This window comes from Littorina saxatilis, linkage group LG12, assembly GCF_037325665.1.
Source record: "Littorina saxatilis isolate snail1 linkage group LG12, US_GU_Lsax_2.0, whole genome shotgun sequence".
NCBI lineage: Eukaryota > Metazoa > Mollusca > Gastropoda > Littorinimorpha > Littorinidae > Littorina > Littorina saxatilis.
The window spans coordinates 83,921,817-83,946,989 of record NC_090256.1 but is presented as its reverse complement, the minus strand read 5'-3'; the positions used below and the strand labels follow the sequence as shown (position 1 = coordinate 83,946,989).

Genomic DNA, 25,173 nt, shown 5'->3' with positions numbered 1-25,173 from the left:
AATTGACAAGTGGCTCTATCCCATCTCCCCCCTTTCCCCGTCGCGATATAACCTTGAATGGTTGAAAACGACGTTAAACACCAAATAAAGAACGAAAGGTGAATTCTAAAGTACTAAGCCCAGAGAAATTCATTGTATCAGAAATATGAGACTGAGCAGACGTCACAGATATAATACACCCACAGAGATAATTCACCATTGCAAAAATTTTTCTGTTTGTCAAGATAAAGCTAAAATAGATTTTAAAGATAACGTTCTAACTTTCAGGATGGTACATGTTTGGACGTTCATGAATTCTGCTGGTGGAAGATTATTTTCATGAGAGCTGGTCTTGTTTTGATGTGTATTACTTTATTTCAAAAACCTCATCTCTGTTATGTCTTGCTTGTTAAGGATGAAACAGACGGGTATGATAACAATACCCTCGGAGCTGACAAAAAAGAATAGCTTGTCTCACAATAACATAGCTGGCGTTAAAAGGCACAGTAAGCCTCCCGTAAACCATCACAGATACTGTCAGGCTTTTACACACAGTACAAACACCCTTCCATTTGAACGCTCACCAAACGGGAACATCCTAGGTGCCCTACGTAAAGAGCGAGCAATTTTCAAAGAATTTATTTTTGCATGGTTTATCTTACCCCTGAGCCATCGTGAACCCGTGTGATCCAGTTTCCCTTTTTCACAATGCAGTCGTCTGTTTGTAATTTGAATGGGGCTCGCTGTGAGCTTATCTGCAATAGCACGTTATGTACCTCTGACTTTTCGCGAAAAAAACAAATGTGATTCGTAAGAACTCTAGCGATGGCTTTTGACTGCCTATAAACCGTCGTCTGCTACGAAAATCACGACCTTGCGTGACCCTGCTTTCGGGCTTTTCAAACTTTCAAAACTTCGAATTGTACTGATCTTGTCTTGATGAAAAAAGAATTCTTTTATGATTTAAGAATGTTTGTGTAACAAGCTGAGAATTTATTATTTAGATTTTAAAAGTTAGGTCTAGCGCCAAAACGCACCACGGTCCGAATCATTCTGATAATCATCGCTCCACGGCTATCGCCAGTTGAAGGGAAGTAACTCATTTTTGACCTGAGTTCAGGATGGGTCCGATTGAGATGGAGACAATCCGAAAAATTATTTCTTTGAAAATTGCTCGCTCTTTACGTAGGGCACCTAGGATGTTCCCGTTCGGTGAGTGTTCAAATGGAAGCGTGTTTGTACTGTGTGTAAAAGCCTGACAGTATCTGTGATGGTTTACGGGAGGCTTACTGTCCGGGCGTGATTTCCGGTATAACAGCCGTCCAGCACCAAAACGAGGCGCCATTGTTGTAGCAGCCCAAGTCCACGAAAATAAATTCTTTGAAAATTTCTCACGCTCGACAGAAAGCAGCCAGGATGTTCCCATTTGGTGAGCGTTAAAATGGAAGTATGCTTGTATGGTATGTAGACGCTCGGGGAGCTCTGTGATGGTTTACGGGAGGCTTACTGTGCCTTTAATAGTGTTACGTATTCATTGACACATATATTGATTTATTGACATATCAAACAATTTGTGTGTGATCTCTTCTGTTGTTTCAGGTTCTTGTCAACCAACAAGTAAATAAGTCAAGATGCTGAGCAGATTCCACCAGCCAGTGACACAGGTTGCCAAGCAACTGGTCAGCTCTGCGGTCAAGAAATCCACCCAGGCTCTTCCGGCGGTGGGTCCAGTCAAGATTGGTGCTGCGTCGCAGGAGGTCTTTAAACGTGAAAATAAATATGGAGCGCATAATTACGCTCCTCTGCCAGTTGCCTTGTGCAAAGGAGAAGGTAAGAGAGACGGAGAGTAAGTGTGAAATTAAGTCGGCTGAACTTTATTTAACTCATTGTCTCCCAGGTACGGATATACCCACTCATGACATATGGCTCTATCTGACCTGGAACGGATATGTCCGTACACACAGTCACTTCAGTCGCTTCTTGTAACGTCGATCCAACGCCTGCATTCCAGCGTGTTGATACACAGTTACTACAATTCTGAGTGACCTGCTGCAGCACAGCTGGTCTCGGCTAAAACAAAAACTTGGTCAACATAGGTGGTAAAGAAAGTGTTAAAGGGATAAGATAAAAAAAAAGATTAAGAAAAGGATGAAAGTCGTTTGTTCAATTCAATACTTTCTTTTTCAGGAGTGAGGGGAGTGGTTCTGCATAGCTCATTTATTATTTGTTGTCTAAACTGAGAGTGCTTACCTCCCTTTGCTTTATGCCAGGGACATAAAGGTCAAATAATACATTTGTAAATGCCTCTCAATGCTGCTCAACCATACTTGTTTGACAGGTGGCCAGGAATGCAATGCGCAATACGCCATGTAAGCAGAATGTGCTGGACTAGTTCTTAATAAGAAAATAGTTCATCCTCTCACCATGGGTCCATAGGCGGAGGTCCGGTATCCATAGTAACATGTTGGTTATTCTCCAGAGCTGTGTACCAGGGGAAACCATGTGAGGAAGCTAACATTTCTTTACTTAACACTTTCTATCCCACCTATGTTGACCAAGTTTTGTTTAACCGAGACCAGCTGTGCTGCAGCAGGTCACTCAGAATTGTAGTAACTGTGTAGTTTCTGTGTATCAACACGCTGGAATGCAGGTGTTAGATCGACATTACAGGAAGCGATTGAAGTGACTGTGTGTACGGATATATCCGTACTAAGTCAGATAGAGCCATATGAGTGGGTACGGATATATCCGTACCTGGGAGACTGTCACAGCCGCACAAAACAAGCCTGGCAGAACTGATGAGTAGTTGAACTTGTGATGTTTAATCAACATACTGCACCATCAAACCAATGATGGCCTTTGTGCGTCATGTTTATGGCTGATGTTAACTTAATGGAACAAAAAACTGTGGCTTATACTAAGAAAAATGGCAGACAGGAAGCGCCGGAACAGGAAGCGCACACGATTCTTACAGCAACATTTTCCTACATATTTTAAGCAAACTTTGAATCTATCTTACACACATTTAGTGTAAAATTAATGACTAAATAAAATCTAAAAACTATCAAACTTGTAGAACTTTACTGATCAAAAAGAACAACAAAAAAGCTGGATCTGGAACAGATTTGGACTAACATGATTTAAAGATGGATATGGCATAGGATTTCGCGTGGCGCCTTTCACACTCCCACCAATTTACAGGATTCATAAAAGTACTTGTAATACAAGAACTAAAAAATTAAACATGAATCATGGAAATTTCTATGCACATTCACACAGGCGCAACAATGGTTGTCACAAATACTGCTTATGGTCACTGATCCTCCACATAAAGTCAGTTGCTCTCGAGGATGAGGATGAGCTTGTGGACAGGTCGCTCGACAACAGAAAGCTTGGAACGTCTTTTGCCATTTTTGTCGAGATCTTTGGCTGCAATGTTCAAGGTCACATGGCGAACAAGACCGTCGTCATCTGGTGATGCTGCAACCACTCTTGCCAGTGGCCACTGGTTGCGGGGCAGTTCTTGGTCTTTCACCAGAACCACGTCTCCCACCTTGAGGTTCCTCTTGGGGTGAAGCCACTTCTGTCGTTGGGTGAGTGCCAAGATGTACTCCTTGCGCCATCTTGACCAGAACTGCTGTGCCAGGAACTGGACGCGACGCCAGCGCTTTCGCAGAAACAAGTCCTCTGTCATGAACTTGCCTGGTGGGGGAAGGGGAACACTGGATTTCATGGTGAGGATGTGGTTTGGAGTGAGGGGTTCTGGTGAGGTTGGGTCACCTTGATGAACAGCAGTGATGGGTTGACAGTTCACGATGGCCATGGATTCGTACAACATTGTACGAAGAGACGAGTCGTCAAGTCGTCCGGGGCAGAGTGCAGTCGTGGCTCGTAGCACTGATTTCACGGTCTGTACTTGTCTCTCCCACACACCCCCTGCGTGGCTTGCGTATGGAGTGTTGAAGACAAACTGGATTTGGTGGTCTCTGAGCCGCTGTTTGAGTTCATCATCCATTTCTTTCAAAGCACTCCTGAGTTCATTGTCTGCTCCCACAAAGTTGGTACCTTGGTCACAGAAAATCTTCTGCGCAGCACCCCTGATTGCGATGAAGCAGCGAATGCCGTTGATGAGCGAGTCTGTGGTCATATCGTCGAGCATTTCAAGATGAACCGCTCTGGAGCAGAAACAGGTGAAGAGAAGACCGTAGCGCTTCACTTCCTTTCTTCCGTTCTTCACCAACATAGGGCCGAAGCAGTCCATTCCCACGTACGTGAAGGGAGGGGATGGTTCGACTCTTTCTTTGGGTAAATCAGCCATCTGTTGACCTTGGGCGTCACTTCGCAGCTTTCTGCAGACGACACACTTGCTGAGAACCTTCGCAACCTGCTTGGAGCCTCCAGGTACCCAGAAGCCTTGGGAGCGGATTTCGTTGAGCGTCATTCCTCTGCCTTGGTGCTTGATTTTCTCGTGACAATGGAGTATCACGAGTCTTGTGACGTGAGAGTTCTTGGGGAGAATGATGGGATGCTTTTCACCCATGGAGAATGAACCTTTCTTGAGTCTCCCACCAACACGAAGAATTCCGTCTTGCAGGAATGGCTCGGTGCGATGAAGCTTGTTCGTTTGAGGCAAACTTCCCTTCTTGGAAAGACATGAGATTTCTGCTGCTAAGAACTGAGACTGGACACCTCTGATGATGGAGAGTTTGGCATTGTGAATTTCCTCCACAGAAAGTTCTGCTGTTGAGCTTTTGTCGCGAGACTTGTTGAGTCGCAAGATTCTTGTCATCACACGTGCTGCCACATTCCAGCTTGAGAAACGAGATAGTCTGTCATCCAAATCTACTGCACAGGACGTAGTTTGGGTTGTCAAGGCAGTGCGAACTTCTGGGTCTTCAGGCTTGAGAGCTGATGACGTAGCCGAGGGTAGGGAGAGCTTAGTTTCCCACAGAAACTTGGGTCCGGAAAACCATTTGCTGTGCATCAGCTCAGCTGCTCTTAAACCTCTTGAAGCGTGATCTGCAGGATTGTCTTCAGATGGGACGTAATGCCATTGACTTGGGTCCGAGAGGTTTCTGATCTTCTGCACTCGATTGGCAACGAAAACATGGAACCTCCTTGCCTCGTTATTGATGTAGCCCAGCACTACACGAGAGTCTGTCCAGAAGAATTCTTCACTGATGGTGTAGCTGAGTTCTTGTTTGATGGCGTGACCAACCTCTGCAGCCACAACGGCAGCTGCCAGTTCGAGACGAGGAATGCTCACAATTTTCTTGGGAGCCACTCTTGCCTTGGCAGCGACAAGAGAACAGTGCGTTTGACCCTCAGCATTCACCAGTCTCAGGTAGGTGCACATTCCATAGCCTGTGTACTGGCGTCTGAGAAGTGATGAAGCTGGACGTTGGTGATAGAACCAAAGTTGGTTGGGTAGTAACACCTTGGGATAGAAACGAGTTTCAGCTGATCCATGTCTTCTTTCCAGGTGTTCCATGCTGACTGCAGTTCTATCGGCACAGGATCGTCCCATTTGGTGCCTTTGTGACAAACCTCTTGCAGAATCTGTTTGCCCGTAAGAACGTATGGTGCGATCAGCCCCAAGGGATCATACAAAGAGGCAACAATGGCTAGGATGCCTCGTCGTGTGCATGGCCGCTCACTGGGCATGAAGGAGAAATGGAGAGTGTCATTGTCTATGGACCACTGCATTCCAAGAGTTCGTTCCAGCGGCAGATCATGGAAGTTGAGGTCCATCGTTTGCATGTTTCCGTTGCGTTCTGACATTGGAATCGACTCCATCACCTTGTGACTGTTGGATGCGAATTTGTGAAGTCTCAGGCCTCCTGTGGAGCAGATTGCTACCGCTTCTTTGATGAGGTTAATGGCTTTCTCCTCTGTCGGCTGGCTGGATAGCCCATCATCCACATAGAAGTCCCTTTCAATGAAGTGAGACCCTTCTGTGAACTTGTCCTGGTTTTCTTTGGCTAGATGTTTGAGTCCGTAGTTGGCGCAGCCTGGAGAGGAAGCAGCTCCGAACAGATGTACCTTCATTCGGTACACAGCGGGGCTGTCTGTGAGGTTGCCGTCTTTCCACCAGAGGAAACGTAGGAAGTCACAGTGTTCTTCAGTCACTCGGAACTGGTGGAACATTTTCTCCACGTCGCAGGTGAAAGCGACAGAGTGCTGTCGAAATCGACTGAGGATGCCCACCAAGTTGTTAATGAGGTTTGGGCCGACAAGTAGATGGTCGTTGAGGCACGTGTTGTTGAACTTTGCAGAACAGTCAAAGACAACTCTGAGTTTCTTCTTCTGAGGATGGAAAACACCATGATGTGGTATATACCATTCTTGGCCTGTGGTTTCTTTGGCTTCTTCTGCATCACCTCTTCTTATGATGTCGTTCATGAACTCATTGTACTCATTGTAGTACTCTGTGTTTCTTTGTAGCTTCTTCTTCAAGTGTTCCAAACGTTGGGCTGCCAGTACGTAGTTGTTTGGAAGAACAGGTTTTTTCTTGAAGGGAAGCGGCATCTGTAGGTGTCCGTCACTGTCTCTTGCAACGTTTGCGCTGAGAATGTTCATGAACAACTCATCTTCTTGTGAAGTGGGCTTGCCATCTTTTTCGTCCTGCTCAAAGTCTCTTTCCAATATACGACATGCGTCCTTTGGTTTGATGACTGGGAGTTCTTTGGTTGTGACACGATTGCAGACGCTTACGTTCTCAGATGAGGAACCTTGTGACGTCGGCGAGGTTTTCCCAACGATGCCCCATCCTAGATCTGTCCTCACTGCAAACGGCTCCGAGTCACCACCGACTATGTATTGTCTGGGCAGGAACGCATGAGAACAGTTGAACCCGATGAGAACGCCAGGATCACAGTTGAGTAGGGGAGGTAACTCATGCGCAATCTGCTGCAGATGGCTCCAGCTTTTTGCAGTGTTGCAAGTGGGTATGGTGCTTTGTCGCAAAGGAATGTAATCAATGGAGTAGGCAGGTGGTAGATCAACAAAAGTGTCACTGTTGTATGCTCGCACACGCAGGTCCGAGACTCTGTCGCATACAATCCCTGACTGGATGTCGTCTCTGAGTGTCTCTATCTTGAGACGCGTGGTTTCTCTGGAGGATGGATTCAAGAAGTCTACGGCTGAACGTTCAATGAAGGTTGTGTCGCTTTGTGAGTCTATGAGGGCGTAGACTAATCTTTCCTTGTCAGGATCTTGCTTTGTGGATATCCACACTGGAACCGTCAACGCACTGTGTGAGGAAGCGTTGCATGACACCTTGCAGGTTGTTGCTGTTGTTTCTGTGGCTTGCGTACCTGCAGCGTCTCTGGTGCGGTCTCCTTTCTTGTTGACAAAATTATCGTCATGGAGCGCTGTGGGGTGTTTGCCTTGGCATTTCTTGCAGGTGTGATGGTTTTTACAGTCTTTCGCATGGTGACCTGTTCGCAAACACCTGAAACACCGTCTCTGCTCCTTAACGAAAGTTCTTCGTTCTTCAGCAGGCCTGGCTTGAAAGGTTTGACAGTTTGGTAGAAAATGGTTGGTCTGTTTGCAAAAGACACAAAGCTTGCGAGTAGATTGTGAGTCGACATCTGGAGTGTTTTGTGTGTGGTTCACCTGCTGATCTGTAGTCGTTGCCATGCTTACGGCTGTACGGTTAGGTCCTCTGTACTTGGTAGGATGTGATGGTTTGGTCTCTCCTTTGTCCTCTTTTAGAGCTTGTAGAGAGCACACTGGCCTAGTCGCGACTTTGGCCTGTGAGGCGAGAAACTGGGTGAAACAATGGAAGCTTGGGTAACTACGGCCGTCTGTATCATGTTGTGCTACCACGTTTCCCCACTTTGTGATGATCCAGTCTGGTAGCTTCTGTAGCAGCTTCTTATTCTCCTCTTCATCATCAAGATGCTTGAGACCCGGGATGTGGGGTGAGGCGTTATCCACGGTGACGAGGAAGTCTGAAAATCTTCGCAGATCGTTGTACTCTCTTCCTCCCACCTTTGGCCAGTTGTTGAGTTTCTTTCTGAAGGCGTTCAGTATTACAGATGGATGTCCATAGCGTTCGTTCAGCGTTCTCCATGCGTCGTCGTATGCTTCAGTGTCGAACCTGAAGAATGCTCCCTCGATACATTCATACGCTTCTCCGGCGGTGTAGCGCTCAAGCAGGGCCAGCTTCTCTGCGTATGAAATGTGCGTGTGACCAATCAAGCCCTCGAATGATCGCTTCCACTTGACGAACTGAAGTGGGTCACCAGTGAAAGTGGACGGCTCACATGGTGGCAAGCGACTGTAACTGACGTGAGCGCAAGGCGGCTGACGGTTGTCGTTGACGAGAGTCTGGTTATGGGTGGTCACGTTATCCTTATGGGCTCCCTGACGGACGGTGGGTCTTGCTTCTGGGTGCCCCAGCTCATCATAAGCTTTGATCATGGCCTTTGTAGCCCTGATGTTCTGTTCTGCCTCCAAGCGGTCCAGGCGTGCTCTCTCTGCCGCAATTTCTTGCCGTGTCTGCATCTCGACTTCCTGAGCTGCAAGCTTAGCCAACGCCTCAGCTCGTTTTGTAGCAATACTCTCCTGTGATGACCACAAGGAAGCGCTGCTGCTACAACTTCTGCCAGAACCAGAGGTTTTAGACCCATAGACTGAATGGGCATATTCCGTGTCCAACATGACACGCAGGCGTGCTGTTTCTTCTTCTTGGTTCCAAGCAAGCTGATCTGTTTCACTCATGCGTATTTGCACTAGCGATACAATGTTGTTGGTGTTGGCAGAGCAGCAGTCCATTCTCCTTAGTGTCAAGTGGTTAGGAGTTTTAATGTTCGTGAAAGCTTCTAAAACACACTTCCGTAAATTTTCTGCTGTCTGTAATACGTTGGTAAGCTCCTCATCAGACAGCTGGTGTTTTAGGTTCTGACGTAAGGTTTGCATACCCCTTTTCCATGCTTCATAAGTGTCTATGAAAGTGTCTTCCTTTGGTGTGACTGTAGCACCTGGTGGTTTAGCCTTTTGACCTTTCTTGGCGTCCATTTCTTCTTTGTATAGTTGGTACTTTTCTGTGTATCTGACTTCACGTTTTGGTCTGGTTGACTCCTCTGACTGACTCATGTTGATGATGCTCTGATTTATTCGTTGCTGTGGGTTGGAGTCAGACGTGGTTGTCCAGGCATGGGTTAGCCATTGGTTTGACTGTCACAGCCGCACAAAACAAGCCTGGCAGAACTGATGAGTAGTTGAACTTGTGATGTTTAATCAACATACTGCACCATCAAACCAATGATGGCCTTTGTGCGTCATGTTTATGGCTGATGTTAATGGAACAAAAAACTGTGGCTTATACTAAGAAAAATGGCAGACAGGAAGCGCCGGAACAGGAAGCGCACCTCATTCTTACAGCAAAATGTTCCTGCATATTCTGAATAAACCTTGAATCTATCTTACACACATTTAGTGTAAAATTAATGACTAAATAAAATCTAAAAACTATCAAACTTGTAGAACTTTACTGATCAAAAAGAACAACAAAAAAGCTGGATCTGGAACAGATTTGGACTAACATGATTTAAAGATGGATATGGCATAGGATTTCGCGTGGCGCCTTTCACAGAGACAATGGGTTAACTGAGATATTTTAACCATACAAATCGATTTTCATTGATAAATACTGGTTCCATATTTATCCTTGGCCTGCAGAGAAAGAATAATAAATATTTGCAGTTTTTGTTTGTCTACGTTCTGTAAATTACAAGGGTTTTGGGGTGGGGATGTAACTCAGTCGGTAGCGCGCTGGATTTGTATCCAGTTGGCCGCTGTCAGCGTGAGTTCGCCTCCACGTTCGGCGAGAGATTTATTTCTCAGTCAACTTTGTGTGCAGACTCTCCTCGGTGTCCGAACACCCCCGTGTGTACACGCAAGCACAAGACCAAGTGCGCGCGAAAAAGATCCTGTAATCCATGTCAGAGTTCGGTGGGTTATAGAAACACGAAAATACCCAGCATGCTTCCTCCGAAAACGGCGTATGGCTGCCTAAATGGCGTGGTAAAAAACGGTCATACACGTAAAATTCCACTCGTGCAAAAAAACCCACGAGTGTACGTGGGAGTTTCAGCCCACGAACGCAGAAGACAGAAGAAGACAAGGGGTTCAAAGTACGTCAACTTTGTAACATGGAAACCAAACGTTGTAACATGGATTTGAACACTAACAATTGAGAAAAAAAACAACAACAACCATATATGTGACCCGTTCTCACAAAAGGGGGCCTAAGTCGGAATTTGGATATTTGGAGTTATGCATATCACTGGAAACTGCATTTAAATTTTAATAAGCTTTAATTTGATACCAAAAGGAAGTTTGTGTGAAAAAAATTGCGGAAGTTAAGTAAGTTACAACCGGACCATGTTCAAGGACGCCATTTTGAGAAAATCGCGATTTTTTCCTTCCCTAATTATAGTGTTGTGAGCGAATTTGTGTCTTTGAAGACATAATTAACACATTTAAATAATAAAACTCAACAAAATATTTCGGAATATGAAAGATTAGGGTATAAAGAGGTCAGAAATGCAAAAAAATGAAAATCACCCAAGTAGGCCCTCACTGCCTTTCCCAGCCGATAGCTCGGAACGGCTCGCTGCGACTTAGGCCCCCGTTTGTGAGAACGGGTCACATATATACTAGGTCTGTATCATTATCTAAGTGGAGTATTACCGAAACAAGTAAAAGGAATACACTCTGGTTGCCGTTAAATATATGTTAGAATCATTTAAAGGACTGAAAATAGTTAGTTAGTTACTGCCAGTTATGCGGTTGGCATGTACGCAGCAAAAGGACTAAAAATGCATGTCATAATATGATAGTCAGCTCTGGAGAATAACCCACATATGAACATTTACATATGCCTTGCAGATACATTCTCCTGATGCTGTTTTGTTACCAGGGTAATGAAAAGAAAACAAATACTAGAAGAATGATATGGTAATGCAGTATTTGGTTACTGATACCCTTTTTATGGGGTGGTTGATTCTATTGTGTGTGTTTTTCCAAAGCATCCTACAACTTTACCGCTGTAATTTCTTGTTCTTCATGTCATTGCATAACTTGAAACTCAAAGAACACAAAAACATGGGAGAGAGAGAGAGAGAGAGAGAGAGAGAGAGAGAGAGAGAGAGAGAGAGAGAGAGAGAGAGAGAGAGAGAGAGAGAGAGAGAGAGAGAGAGAGAGAGAGAGAGAGAGAGAGAGAGAGAGAGAGAGAGGGGGGGGGGGGTGGGCCTTTATGGACTTGGAAGATTGTGAGGATTGGTCTGGGCAGTGATTGAGTGATGAGAAATAAATGGAAAAAAACAAACATTTAGAGAGACAGAGACAGACAGTCACAAATGAGATAGAGAGAAGAGTGTCTCCGTGTGTGGATGATGTGTGTGTGTGTGTGTGTGTGGATGATGTGTGTGTGTGTGGATGATGTGTGTGTGTGTGTACATGAAGGACTTTTTTTTCCTTATGAAAACAAGACAAAACCCTAGAACAACTTGACTACATGTGCGCAATGCACAAAAGCACATTTAGATGCCAAGACAGTGACAGAGTCAAATGTTGGTGCACATGCACTGGCTGTTTGCCTGTTTCTTGTGGGAGAGAGACAGAGGGAGAGTGGAGAAAAACCAACCACACAGAGAAAAAAAAGGTCTGAAAAAGCCTCGCAATCGGCGAAAGAGTGATTCCAAAGAAGAGAGAGAGAGAGAGGCAGGGAGAGACAGAGGGAGAGAGAATGATGTGTGCTGTTGATGCTGCAGCTAACCTGAAGGCATAGCAATCACCTGGGGTTAGTTGTGTGTGGTGATATGACACCCAGGTGAGTTTGGATAGGGTAGAGGGAAAGAGATTCTAGGTTGGAATTCCCTTGTCTGGTTCAAGGTCATGAGGTCAGACTGACGGGAAATGTACCTGCCTTATAAGCATGTGACCTATTTCAACAATAGCAGCTGGGCGGAATGGAGTTAATCCTTGTCCAGGACAAAGTCTATGTTTGTGTATTACCCACTTTTTAGTGCTTTACAAATTGGGTTAGGTAAGGTGTGGCTTGTACTTTTTTTTTTTCTTCAACAATTTTTACACCCCCGGTATAGGGGTGTGTATAGGTTTCGCTCGATGTGTTTGTTTGTGTGTTTGTGTTCGCATATAGATCTCTAGAATGAACGGACCGATCGTCACCAAACTTGGTGAACAGGTTCTATACATTCCTGAGACGGTCCTTACAAAAATTGGGACCAGTCAAACACACGGTTAGGGAGTTATTGGTGGATTAAAATTATACAAGGACTTATAGAAGGACATCTTAATGGTCAAAGGGAAATAACCATTCTCACTCAGTCACTGCCACCAACTGAGAAGGTTATTTCCCTTTGACGGGGGTGTTTTTCCTACCTCGTAGGAATTTCTTGTTTATTCAGGCAAGCACAGATTTATAATGACACATTCAAAAGCATTGTCACTGATAAGTCACAGCAATGACAGAGCTGAACACACATGTGATATTCAGTTACTTCATACATTTTCAGAGCACGTCCCAAAAATCAGAGGAATACATTGCCTATTATAATAATGTACATCACTCGTCTTTATCCAACCATTACTAGCTGTTGATACGGAATCTTGTACTTTTTTTTTTATGAGTAAGACAATTTCTCTTCAAGAATCATGCACACAGACATGTACACATGCATGCATTAACCTCCACACACACACACACACACACACACACACACACACACATGTACACACATCCATCAATCCACACATGCGCACACACACACACACATACACACACACACACACACACAGCTACAGCCACACATCCATCAAACCACACACGCACACACACTCATTCACACACACACTAATGCTTACCTCCCACATGCACACACACACGCACACACACTCACACTAACTCACACACACACACACACACACACACACACACACACACACACACACACAGCCCTCTTTTAAAATTTGTTTTAATGTTTAACCTGAAGTGAACAATAGGAAAGGCAACAGAATTTAGGCGCTACATTTCAAACCAAAATTACACGAATTGAATCGGTACAAAGCATTACAAAAAAAGCTAGCTTATACGCAGTACACTAAAACGTAGGAATAAGGCAGTGTGTTCTTCATTCGAAGCGTCCTCTCCTCAGAGGTGACAATAATACAGTTAACACTGTACAGTGGTACCTGCAATGCAGGGCTCCTCTGATGAGAAGACACCTGCTAAGGAAGGACACCTATCACTTTGTGAGATGGTTCTTCTTCATGTCCTAAAGGCTTCCTAAATATAGGCCTCTAAAGGACTTGTCTTGGATTATGCGCTATACCTGACCCTTTGTCTGTTATCTTAACCAAAATATTACAGGCCACCTGCAATGTAGGGACGCTTTTGGCTGATCCCAGGGGAGTGTTTTTTTATCACGGGTACCACTGTTTCACACACCTATTGACTGCTGTGCACATTTTGCTGCAGGTGTGTTTGTGTGGGATGTGGAGGGGAACCGTTACTACGATTTCCTGAGCGCGTACAGCGCCTGCAACCAAGGTCACTGTCACCCCAAGATCGTGGATGCGCTGAAGAAGCAGGCTGACATTTTCACTCTCTCCTCTCGTGCCTTCTACACCAATGTGCTGGGAGAATATGAAGAGTACGTCACTCGCCTCTTCGGCTATGATAAAGTGCTGCCTATGAACACAGGTAATTAGTTTGGGTACATTTGATGCTACAGATGAACCTGTCTAAGACGACCACTGACAGGACCTACCCAAAGTGTTCCGAATATACAGGTGGTTTCCTCCCTTAACGCATCCCATCCCTTAGTTGGGCAGCTTCGCAGTCGGTGATCCTGCTGGCGGTGAGCTCACCACATCCTGTGACTCAGTGTTAGGTAGTGATGGTGGTGGTGGTGGGGAAGGGGGGGGGGGTTGAGTGGGACTTTGATGTGTGATTCCTGATTTCCAAATGTTCAACATTTTCTTTAGCTGCATTATTTTAGTTATTCATGAGTGGGTGGGTGGAGGGGATGGGCTAGTTCTAACTATGCATTAGATTATAAAATCGTATTCTGTGTAGACCCTTCCACCAGCATCTTAGACCACTCTTTGTACATTTTCTTTCAACAGATGATTGTCATTTGTTTTACCTCATGTCTGCCCTGTGTGTGATGGTGTGATCGTGACTGCTGTAGTGTGGGCGTGTGTGTGTTGGTGTGTATGTCAGTGTATGTGTGGGCGTGTGTGTGTCAGTGTGTGTGTGGGTGTGTGTGTGTGCGTGATTTTACCAACACTACGCGAAATTCCTTGTGCTTTAAATGTTTTTTAATGTCACTTGGCTCAATAAATACTGTATTCTGTATTCTGTATTCTGTGGTTGTTGTGGAAAGGTGAATTATATAAAAATGAACTCGTCTGGGATCCTTTGGGGTGGTCGTAATGGGCAAATGTGTAAATAAAAAACAAACTTCAGTCAAAAATAAATTAATTAATTAATTAACCGATCTACCTACCCTACTTTTTTGGCCTTGTCTTGGGAAACAACCTTTTCTCTTTTTTTTTGCCTAAAGAGTAAAGGAAACAAATGACTACAAAACCTGTCATCAGGCACCATTTAGAGCATAGATATACAGACACGTTTCACTCTCGCATAAAAATATTTTATTTTATAATCAGAAAGGTAATAACCCAGGTGTATGAAGAGGATTTTTGTTTACCTGAAATTGCCATTTTACCCGTGACAGGTGTGGAGGGGGGAGAGACAGCATGCAAGCTGGCCAGAAAGTGGGGATACAAGGTGAAGAAGATTCCTGACAATCAGGCCAAGATCATCTTCGTGGAGGGAAACTTCTGGGGCCGTACCTTGGCCGCTATTTCCAGCTCCACCGACGCAGACAGCTATGGGGGTTACGGCCCTTACATGCCAGGATTTCCCATCATCCCTTATGATGATCTTGACGCTTTGGAGGTGATGACTTTGAAATATACACATGTAGCTGTAAAACAGAATATCATAAGCTTGTAGACATTGTCAAAGTGTGTTATGACATGCTGGCTGTTCCTTTTGAAGACTGAGGAGTATATATGAATAGACAAAGAGGATTTAGGACTCTAAAGCACGGTGCAAGTGAATGTGACTGAGCCTGAAATTCTGTAAACTAAAAGATCCATGTCAGTTTAAGTTGAAAGATCTGATTTTCAGTTGGTTTATTATTCACCAGGACGCTTCCACAGCCAAAAGGCATGTGCAGTTAATCTACATATGTCTGACTCAATTGCTAAGGGTGACAAACAGCTCTGGAGCAGCAGATATGAGGATGGTTTTGTGTAATAGACTGGCAATGTTCCAAAACTGGGTTGAAGATCAGTGATTGTAACGATTTGTTTTGTTATAAATATAACATTCCAATAACATACCTTTCTTGTTTTTACATTTAGTCAAGTTTTGACTAAATGTTTTAACGTAGAGGGGGAATCGAGACGAGGGTCGTGGTGTATGTGTGTGTCTGTCTGTCTGTCTGTCTGTCTGTCTGTGCGTGTGTGTGTGTAGAGCGATTCAGACTAAACTACTGGACCGATCTTTATGAAATTTTACATGAGAGTTCCTGGGAATGATATCCCCGGACGTTTTTTTCTTTTTTTCGATAAATGTCTTTGATGACGTCATATCCGGCTTTTTGTAAAAGTTGAGGCGGTACTGTCACACCCTCATTTTTCAATCAAATTGATTGAAATTTTGGCCAAGCAATCTTCGACGAAGGCCGGACTTCGGTATTGCATTTCAGCTTGGTGGCTTAAAAATTAATTAATGACTTTGGTCATTAAAAATCTGAAAATTGTTAAAAAAAAAATTTTTTTATAAAGCGATCCAAATTTACGTTCATCTTATTCTTCATCATTTCCAGATTCCAAAAACATATAAATATGTTATATTTGGATTAAAAACAAGCTCTGAAAATTAAAAATATAAAAATTATGATCAAAATTAAATTTTCCAAATCAATTTAAAAACACTTTCATCTTATTCCTTGTCGGTTCCTGATTCCAAAAACATATAGAAATGATATGTTTGGATTAAAAACACGCTCAGAAAGTTAAAACGAAGAGAGGTACAGTAAAGCGTGCTATGAAGCACAGTGCAACCGCTACCGCGCCAAACAGGCTCGTCACTTTCACTGCCTTTTGCACTAGCGGCGGACTACGTTCAGTTTCATTGTGTGAGTTCCACAGCTTGACTAAATGTAGTAATTTTGCCTTACGCGACTTGTTTTATTCTGGTTTTGCGTAAGTTTGGCTTTTTCAACAGATACTTCAGTTGAAGATTTTATAGCATAGAAATTGCTATGCTGGATTTTTTTTAACATGTGTCTCTAAGTGGTTTGGGTCTCTAAGTGGTTTGGTCTCTAAGTGGGTTGGTCTCTTAGTGGTTTGGTCTCTAAGTGGTTTGGGTCTCTAAGTGGTTTGGTCTCTAAGTGGTTTGGGTCTCTAAGTGGTTTGGTCTCTAAGTGGTTTGGTCTCTAAGTGGTTTGGGTTGGCTGTGTGCAGAAACAACTGCAGGACCCCACAGTGTGTGGCTTCATGTTTGAGCCGATCCAGGGGGAGGCAGGGGTGGTGGTGCCTCAGGAGGGCTACCTGCGAAAGGTGCGTGAGCTGTGCACCAAGTACAACGTGCTCATGATCGCCGATGAGGTGCAGACCGGCCTGGCCAGGACTGGAAAGTAAGATCGGTGTTTTTTTTCTTATTTTCTTATTGTGCGTCAGTGGCTTCTTTTAATTTTTGTAATGACTGGGTTTTGTCTGTGGTATTAAGGTGAAGTTTATGTTGACTTAATGTATGTTGGTGACGGCTTTGCTGAATTTTCACACTGAAACAAATGGTCGAAAAGAAATAACCTGTATATTGTCAGAAACCAGTTCGGTTGTGTCCCTTGTTTATTTGAGGCTATCTAGCTCTGTTTCTAATTAACTTACAGTTGACCTTGACTTTAGAGTACAGTCAAGATGGTACGTGACCACAAGGCGTGCTCTCTTCGATCTTCATTAGGTGTAAATCAATGACTGTTTGAATTATAGACCAGGCAGCTGTGATAAGTGGATACCAATGAGTTTTCTGTATTCAGAGGCAGTAGATGACTGAAGTGGACTTGGATGCCATCTCAGAAATGCTTTGTTTGTGTGTAGCACTAAGATGATTTTTTATTTATTTGTAGTTTAGTTTTGTGAAAGAGCTAAATCTGAATTTTACTAAGACAAAAATGTAAAATGTGACAGAGTGCAAGGGTTAAAAAAAAATGCCCCAAATCTTGCAACACAAAATATCATGAAAGGCCTTAAGAGCCTGTCATCTATAAATGAAGAGTTAACGTTTCATGGTGCCATCAAGGGGTGACTGAGAGGGGACAGGGAACTCAACCATTCGATCTCCTTTGTCAATCAATTTACTGAATGACTGTCTGTACTTTTCAGGATGCTTGCCTGCGATCACGAGAACGTGCGTCCAGACATTTTGGTGCTGGGAAAAGCCCTGTCAGGGGGAGTCCTACCAGTATGTGTTTCAGCGTACTTGTTTACCAGCTAGTCTGTTTGTTTTAGTTAGTGTATACTACAGGCATGGGAATGGTCCTTGGATCCGCTAATTTCAGAGGTTTAGAAATGAAATTTCAGAGGAAAAAATACAATTTCAGAGGGGGAAAAAGTCAAAACTAAAAAATTCGCAAGAGTGTTTTAATTATATTCACAATTTGCTCAGGAGTCTTTTAAGCTAGTTTACATTCACTGCTTTGAACTAATTTAATTTTTGTACTCCTCAGGACAGTCTTAGGAATGAGCATTGTTAGGCTGTCCAGCGGGCAGTAGCCTTAAATCTGAATGTTTTGTTCTGTCTTTGGGTGTGTATATGTGAATTGAAATGAATGGAGTGAAGACAGAGCCAAACACTGTGATGCTGCAGGTGTCCGCAGTGCTGGCCGATGATGAGGTCATGCTGACTATCTTGCCTGGGGAGCACGGGTCTACGTATGGTGGAAACCCTCTGGCCTGCCGTGTCGCAATTGCTTCACTGGAGGTATGGTTGGTGGCTTAATTACTTTAGTTCTGTATGTTATCCAGTACTTGGCATTTCTAATCCGGCCAGGCTGTGTACACACGAGAGAAAGAGCTTTTGATCTATTTCATTGACCTGTGAAAACCTCTGTTTGCAACTGAGTCTCATAACCATGCATGCCATCAAGTGTACTTTGAAAGGAAATATCTAGCTGCTTTGGTTTTGTGCACAGATGCAGTTGCTGCTACATATATAAATGGCATCCTTTGAGTTACACAGGACATTTCTTCAAAAATGTGTGAAATTAGTTTTCTGGAAAAGTTTTCTTTTTGTTTTGTATTATTACATTTAATCAAGTTTTGACTAAATGTTTTAACATAGACGGGGAATTGAGGTGAAGGTGGTGGTGTATGTGTGTGTCTGTGAGTATGTGTGTGTGTGTAGAGCGATTCAGAGAAAACTACTGGACCGATCTTTATGAAACTTTACATGAGAGTTCCTGAGAATAACATCCCCAGACAATTTTTTCATTTTTTTTGTATTAATGTCTTTGATGACGTCATATTCGGTGTTTTGTGAAAGTTGAGAAGGCACTGTGACACCCTCATTTTTTAATCAATATGATTGAAATTTTGGACACGCAATCTTCGATGAAGCCCGGACAATGGGAGTGTATTTCAGCTTAGAAGCTTTAAAATGAATTAATGAGTTTGGTAATAAAAAATCGCTAAATTCTAATAAATTTCCTGATTCCAAAAACATATAGACATGTTATGTTTTGATTAAAAACAAGCGAGGCGGCGGGGTATGTAATTGACAACGCTGTTGAGTGTTGTCTAAGTTAAAAAATGCGGTTCGTTCAATTTCATTCAGTGAGATCAACAGATTGACTAAATGTATGAATTTCGCGTCACGTGACCTGTTCTAGGTTGTTGCTTTGGTGCGGCAACTGCACACACACTTGCACACACACACACACACACACACACACACACACACACACACACACACTCACACACACACACACACACACACACACACACACACACACACACACACACACACACACACACACACACAGACACACACACACACACACACACACACATACATATGCAAGAACTAGATGAATACCCGCTTCGCCGGGTACGGCTGCGCCGGGAAGAAGTCGAGCTGAATACCCGGCTTTGCCGGCGCACCGCACGGAGGAAGGGAGATAACCGCGGCTGAAAACAGTGGAGAAGATAAGGAAGAGGTACTGGGAATGGATCCAGAGAAAAACCAAAATCGGTTCAGTGCTGCGCGCTGAGAGCACGTGTTGAAATATCTCATCGATGAGGTTGTGTCCGGGGTGTAGCTGAATACGGTCTCCAAATTTGAAAAAGATCGACCGAGAACTTTGGCCGTGCATCGTGAACAGACACACAGACACAAGTCGTATATATATATATATATATAGAAGCCTATACACTGGTTCACTGACTTCTTTCTCTCTCTCTCTCTCTCTCTCTCTCTCTCTCTCTCTCTCTCTCTCTCTCTCTCTCTCTCTCTCTCTCTCTCTTTTTCTCTCTCTTCACTCTACCCCACCTCACCTAGTGTCACATTACCACACACGACTAAACCCCATGTAACTGCTGTGCCTTCAGGTTCTGTTGGAAGAGAAGCTCGCAGATAATGCCGAGCGTCTGGGCCAATTGTTGAGGGACGAACTAAGCAAGCTTCCCAAGGATATCATCAGTGTTGTGCGCGGCAAGGGACTTCTCAATGCCATCGTCATTCAGTCAAGTAAGTGTCCAGTGTACAGTGGTCCTGCCCATTGCAAAATGTTGTGCCAATATTATATTTTCAGGTGCCATACTCATTTTAGCCATATTGGTGCGCAAAACCGGTCTTGTTTTAGCGCAAATCTTTGCAAATCGCTCACAGTCAGCGCGACTCCTGTGTATAGATACAGGGGATGCCCCGGTTATTAAGACCTAGAAGCAAACCAGAGAAAAACCGGTCTTTAAAGAGGAGTCTTAAAATAGAGATAAAGTTAAAGACATGAACAGAATTATATCTGGGAAAGTAGGGTCTGAAAAATGGGGAACGTTTTAAACTAAGGGGTCAAAAAAGGGCGTGGGGGAGGAGAGGGGGCTGTATATGTACACCTCACGGGAACATGAGCTTTATTTAGTCAAGGACGTTTTTTGTTTGGACACAGCTCATAGTGATTATGTTTTGGCTTCTGGAAACAAGTCTTCATCCAACAATTTCTAATTTAAAGGTTTTAAGCTTGCACATTTTTTTTCTATTTTAGAGCACATTGTTTTTTGCCTGACTATATTTCTAGCAAAAAGTTTCTAAGCTTGTGAATGACCTCTTCCTCTCTTGTAGAGCATGACGCTATGGACGTGTGCTTGAAGCTTCGTGACAACGGACTGCTGGCGAAACCCACGCACGGTGACATCATCCGCTTTGCTCCGCCCCTGGTCATCACACAGCCCCAGCTGGAGGAGTGTCTTGACATCATCGTCCGCACCGTCATCGAGATGAAGTGAAGTCGGTGGCGTGCCGGTGGACGCGCTCGTTGTCAGTGATGTGTGGATACGCCCTTTGAAGATGGCGTTGGTGGCTAGGTGAAATTGCCAATGTCCGTAGTTTGCAAACGCTTGTGAAGATTTTCATCCAACCTCAGAAACTACTTTGTCTTCAGAGTTGGCTGATACCCGCACCACTGAAGATAAGCCTGCATTTCTGTTGTGCAGAGACAGCGATCTCTGTGTACTGGGAACTGTGGCCAGCAGCTACCGTTTGACTGTGTGTGCTTTGAGATTATGGTTCTTTATGTTGTGAATCAATTTTGCCAAGATTTGTTTGTTGCTGTCGTACTTAGTAAAGGAAATCCCCCAGGCCTGGACTAAGTAAACGTCAAACAATGAATTACCAACAATGATTCTTTTGATTGTTTTATCAGTGTGACATTTGTTCCGTAGCATATTGATGAATAATAGTGGAAAATAAATTGTATTTTAAAAGGGACAGTTTTTCAAGTGCCTCATTAATTATTGGCTTGACAGCCACATGATAAAACATCAGACATGCACTATAAGTTAGCGAAGCCCCACTAGCTTTCAAGATTCTTTTCATAAATATCTTTTAGCTCATTCTGCTTAACGTACATCACTAATTGAGTATTTTGAGGATAAATCACGATTACGTTGTCTGTCCGGTGACAAGTGAAGTGTTCTACTCTCTTTTTCCCCAAAGTAATTGTACCACACAGCATTAGTTATACATGTACGTAGAGAAAGTGAAGAACGCTTTTTTGTGCTATTGCAGAATTTGTGTTCGGAGTATTGAAGGTATATATTGCTTGTAAAACATGAGACCAGACTCTTCGGGCTTATCATATGCAGCTGATTTTCAGGTACAGAGGCCTAGTCTGATGACAAGGAGTTGCCCATAAAAAGTGCATCCTCATGTACACATGCTTTGCTTTCAAGGTACAGGATGTTTTGATTGGTGTACTAGTCACTGGAATTTTGGCAGGTTGTGCCAGAGTTCTGAATACAGCTTTAGATTTGTGAGCACAATTTGTGCATTTATGCTTATGAAGATCTGTATTTATGCTTGTTTTTAAAAACATTAATAGTCTATACCTATTTCTAATTTCATGCTTACAATAGCAAACTTTGTTTATGTTGAAGTGTGCCACTGACAAGAATAGTTACTTGCAAGAGAAGGTGGTTTTTTTTCTCTCTCCGTGTGAATGTCTTCCTGAATCCAGCAGCATATAGGGAGCATTTCTTGTACAGTCAGATAGTGCATTTGAAACGTTTTTAATTGATTTTCGTGAATTGAGTGGTGTGGTATTTGCAGACACTTGTTGCTTTGTGCTTTTTCATCATCCAGAAATGGGTCTTTGGACTCGTTGACTTTCTTACAGTATTGAAATGTACACCTTTTGTGTGATTCATATCTTGAGTATTTTCTCTTTGCTAAAGGAAGAGGATTTGTAGTAAACCATACATCCTCAGAAAGAAATCGGGGCAAGATATTGTGAGTCTTTTGTACAGTCTGTCTAATGGACAAATGTGCGGTTTCTACATGTTACATGTTTGTTGTTGTAAAAGCCAAAATATTCTTGCAAATGATTTAAAGAGAAGGTTGCATTGGAGTATAATACAACAATGGGAAAGAAAGAAGGTAAAGGAACACAAGGAAACAGACATATATATATAATGATACAGCTCTCAGTGTGTCTGGCTGTGCTTCTCTGGCACATACGTATTTGGCCATATCAATGTTGTGTTAAGCAAGAACTTGGGGACTGACTTGTGTAGGTCATGTTAAGACACGAACATCATGTTACAGCCTTCAAAATCAAAAAACTAAAAAACTATAAAAAAAAAAAGCCCGTTATCTCAAATTTTTCTGAATGTTTTATGAAAATGTGCTACCCCTCGCGGGTTAGGGGGAAGAATTTACCGGATGCTCCCCAGCATGTCGTAAGAGGCGACCAACGGATTCTGTTTCTCCTTTTACCCTTGTTAAGTGTTTCTTGTTTAGAATATAGTCAATTTTTGTAAAGATTTTAGTCAAGCACTACATGTAAGAAATGTTAAGTCCTTTGTACTGGAAACTTGCATTCTCCCAGTAAGGTAATATATTGTACTACGTTGCAAGCCCCTGGAGCAAATTTTTGATTAGTGCTTTTGTGAGCAAGAAACAATTGGCAAGTGGCTCTATCCCATCTCCCCCCTTTCCCCGTCGCGATATAACCTTGAACGGTTGAAAACGACGTTAAACACCAAATAAAGAAAGAAAGAAAGTGTGTCTGGCTGTGCTTCTCTGGCACATACGTATTTGGCCATATTAATGTTGTGTTAAGCAAGAATTTGGGGGCTGACTTGTGTAGGTCATGTTAAGACATGAACATCATGTTACAACCTTCAAAATCAAAAAACTAAAAAACTAAAAAAAAAAGCCCGTTATCTCAAATTTTTCTGAATGTTTTTTGAAAATGTGCTTGCACATAAGCCTGCATGTGTACTTGTATTTTGCTATTTGTGCTTGCAGATATCAAAGAAAATAAAATAGTTGTGAGGCTGTGCTTTAAAACGAGTCACAATGCCTTGATGATGTTATAGTTGAAAGATTTATCTGTGCCAGTCTTGCTATCTCTTTCCTACTCCCCACCCCCTCCCCCTTTCCCTTTTAACCCCCAACAGAAAAATCCAAACCATCCATGATAAACTCTGTTTCTCCTTTGTCATTGTCTGCCATATTGCTTTTGGTGGTAATACTGAATTCCACTTCATACAATGCTGAAGTGAACTGAGTATTTTCTCAAAGCATGTGAAATCCTTAAGATTGATGCATGAAAGGGACTACTTTCAGAAAGAAATGGGGTTTTTTAAATTTGTAAGCCTTTTTTTTTTTTTCATGCTGCATGTTGAAAATTATATTTTTAAAAGGTGTCATGGCTGTTTTGAGCCCACCACTGTTGGCACTGGTTTGGAAGTGTATGCACCTATTTTTCTCTGTCTTTAAACAACGATTTGCTTCATTTATTTATTCTTCATTTTGTGTGTTCTCTTGAGGGCAAAGAAATGTGTGCAATGAGAAAAAAATGTCCTCCGAACAGAACAAAATAATTATTTACAGGCACTTTGGTGGTGGTTAATGAAGTTTAGATCTCCTTTCTACCATCAGCTGTACTTACAGCCAGAGAAAATGCAAAGCGCTGTTATTTGTTTTCTTTTTCAGCTTGAGAATGTTGTTGATTATGTACAGAAGATTCCTTTGTGCACATCTTTTTTTTGACAGAGCTTGTTAAGTGTGAAATCCACATCCGAAGCTTTTGCAACTTGCATTCTTTTCTCTTTTTTTGCAATGTGTCAATGTTGGTTTGGTAAATGCAGACACACACATGGATACACTGAAAAACACTCACAGATGAGTTTGTCAGATGTATTTATTGTCTACATATCGGTGAAAAAAGTAATCAACATTTTGAGTTTTTCGCTTTTATGATAATTAATGAAACTGTTTTGTTTTATTTAATCTGGTAGCGATTTCATGTAGACTGAGATTTCGAACTTTCAAGCTAGTGATGTTAGCATTTTTATATTTATGATACCTCCACAGGAAGTTATTGTCTCTCTAACCTTCGTGGTTGAAAACGACGTTTAACCCTTTTCTGACTGACACAGCCTTTATCTAGCAATCATGCCTGCCTGAGACTGCCTTTTAGAAACAGCCAAAAAATGGATAACTTCAAATAAAAGCAAATAACTAACCGTTCATCACTTGTGCTGGGCTGTGGTTCATTCGAGTCGTCCATCGTAACTCTAACACCGTGCACTAATTCCTCCGAATTGTCTATTTCTGCTTCTTCAATATCATCGTCGTCTTCAATGTCACTATCGGAATCAAGTTGGAGCTCTCTCACAACCTCTTGTAAAGAAAATCTTCGATTTCGATTCATTTTCGGCTGATAATGCTCCAAATTAAACGTGATCGGGAAAACACAGGAAGTGGTCAAGGGAAGTAACCACTGAAACACTTTTATGCACTGAAAACATGGACTGAGATGTGGATTTGTACGGAGTTTTGCTGTTACGTTTATATTCGTAGCCCGGCAGTAGAGACTGTTTAGCTGTTACGACTATAGTCGTAGCCCGTCAGAAAAGAGTTAACACCAAATAAAGAAAGTTATTGACTTTAGTATAGTAGTTTGTACATTTTTATTTAATTGCTGCAGATGTACAATTTTACTGAGGTAATTTTTTGTATCCCTCAAGAAGAACACACATGCAACAAAACACACACACACGCACACACGCACACTCACACACACATAGTTTGTTGAAAATAGTAAAGAAGTAAAACTGAACACAGGATGTTCAAACCTGAAAGTATTGAAAATAATTTTATTAAAAAATGTACGAAGAGGATGAAAATGTTGACTTTTTAGGGGCAACTGGTTTTGTGGTCAGTATTTATCTTGACTATAATGTACCATCCATTATGCTGCAATATTTTTGGCATATAAATAAAAAAATTTAAAAAATTAAATTTCTTTGTGTGCTTCTGTACTAAACCCGAGCATATGCACAGTGATATCTGCAATGTGA

At 42.7% G+C, this 25,173-nt stretch overlaps 3 protein-coding genes across 4 annotated transcripts in view; 1 reads left to right on the top strand and 2 right to left on the bottom strand.

The window, feature by feature from the left end:
• LOC138982986 (ornithine aminotransferase, mitochondrial-like) overlaps window positions 1-25,114 on the top strand; it is a 41,734-nt gene extending 16,620 nt beyond the window's left edge. Inside the window, exons 2-10 of one of the 2 annotated variants that reach the window (XR_011461027.1) lie at window positions 1,579-1,809; window positions 13,490-13,714; window positions 14,754-14,977; window positions 16,555-16,727; window positions 17,476-17,554; window positions 17,960-18,073; window positions 19,699-19,837; window positions 20,429-24,223; window positions 24,730-25,114. Coding sequence is in view for 1 of the 2 variants with exons in the window: in XM_070356375.1 (XP_070212476.1) it covers window positions 1,611-1,809; window positions 13,490-13,714; window positions 14,754-14,977; window positions 16,555-16,727; window positions 17,476-17,554; window positions 17,960-18,073; window positions 19,699-19,837; window positions 20,429-20,592 (1,317 nt within the window). In the remaining variant the exon portion in view is untranslated. Of the gene's footprint in view, window positions 1-1,578; window positions 1,810-13,489; window positions 13,715-14,753; window positions 14,978-16,554; window positions 16,728-17,475; window positions 17,555-17,959; window positions 18,074-19,698; window positions 19,838-20,428 lie in introns of both variants that reach the window. The other variant, XM_070356375.1, reaches the window with a different exon arrangement.
• The window catches only part of LOC138982996 (eukaryotic translation initiation factor 2-alpha kinase 3-like), a 387,290-nt gene that overhangs the window by 177,897 nt on the left and 184,220 nt on the right, over window positions 1-25,173 (bottom strand). The window lies entirely within an intron of this gene.
• The window catches only part of LOC138982991 (uncharacterized), a 135,257-nt gene continuing 129,902 nt past the window's right edge, over window positions 19,819-25,173 (bottom strand). The window contains exon 2 of the mRNA XM_070356379.1: window positions 19,819-19,861. Coding sequence (XP_070212480.1) covers window positions 19,834-19,861 — 28 coding nt within the window. The 3' untranslated portion in view covers window positions 19,819-19,833. The remainder of the gene's footprint in view (window positions 19,862-25,173) is intronic.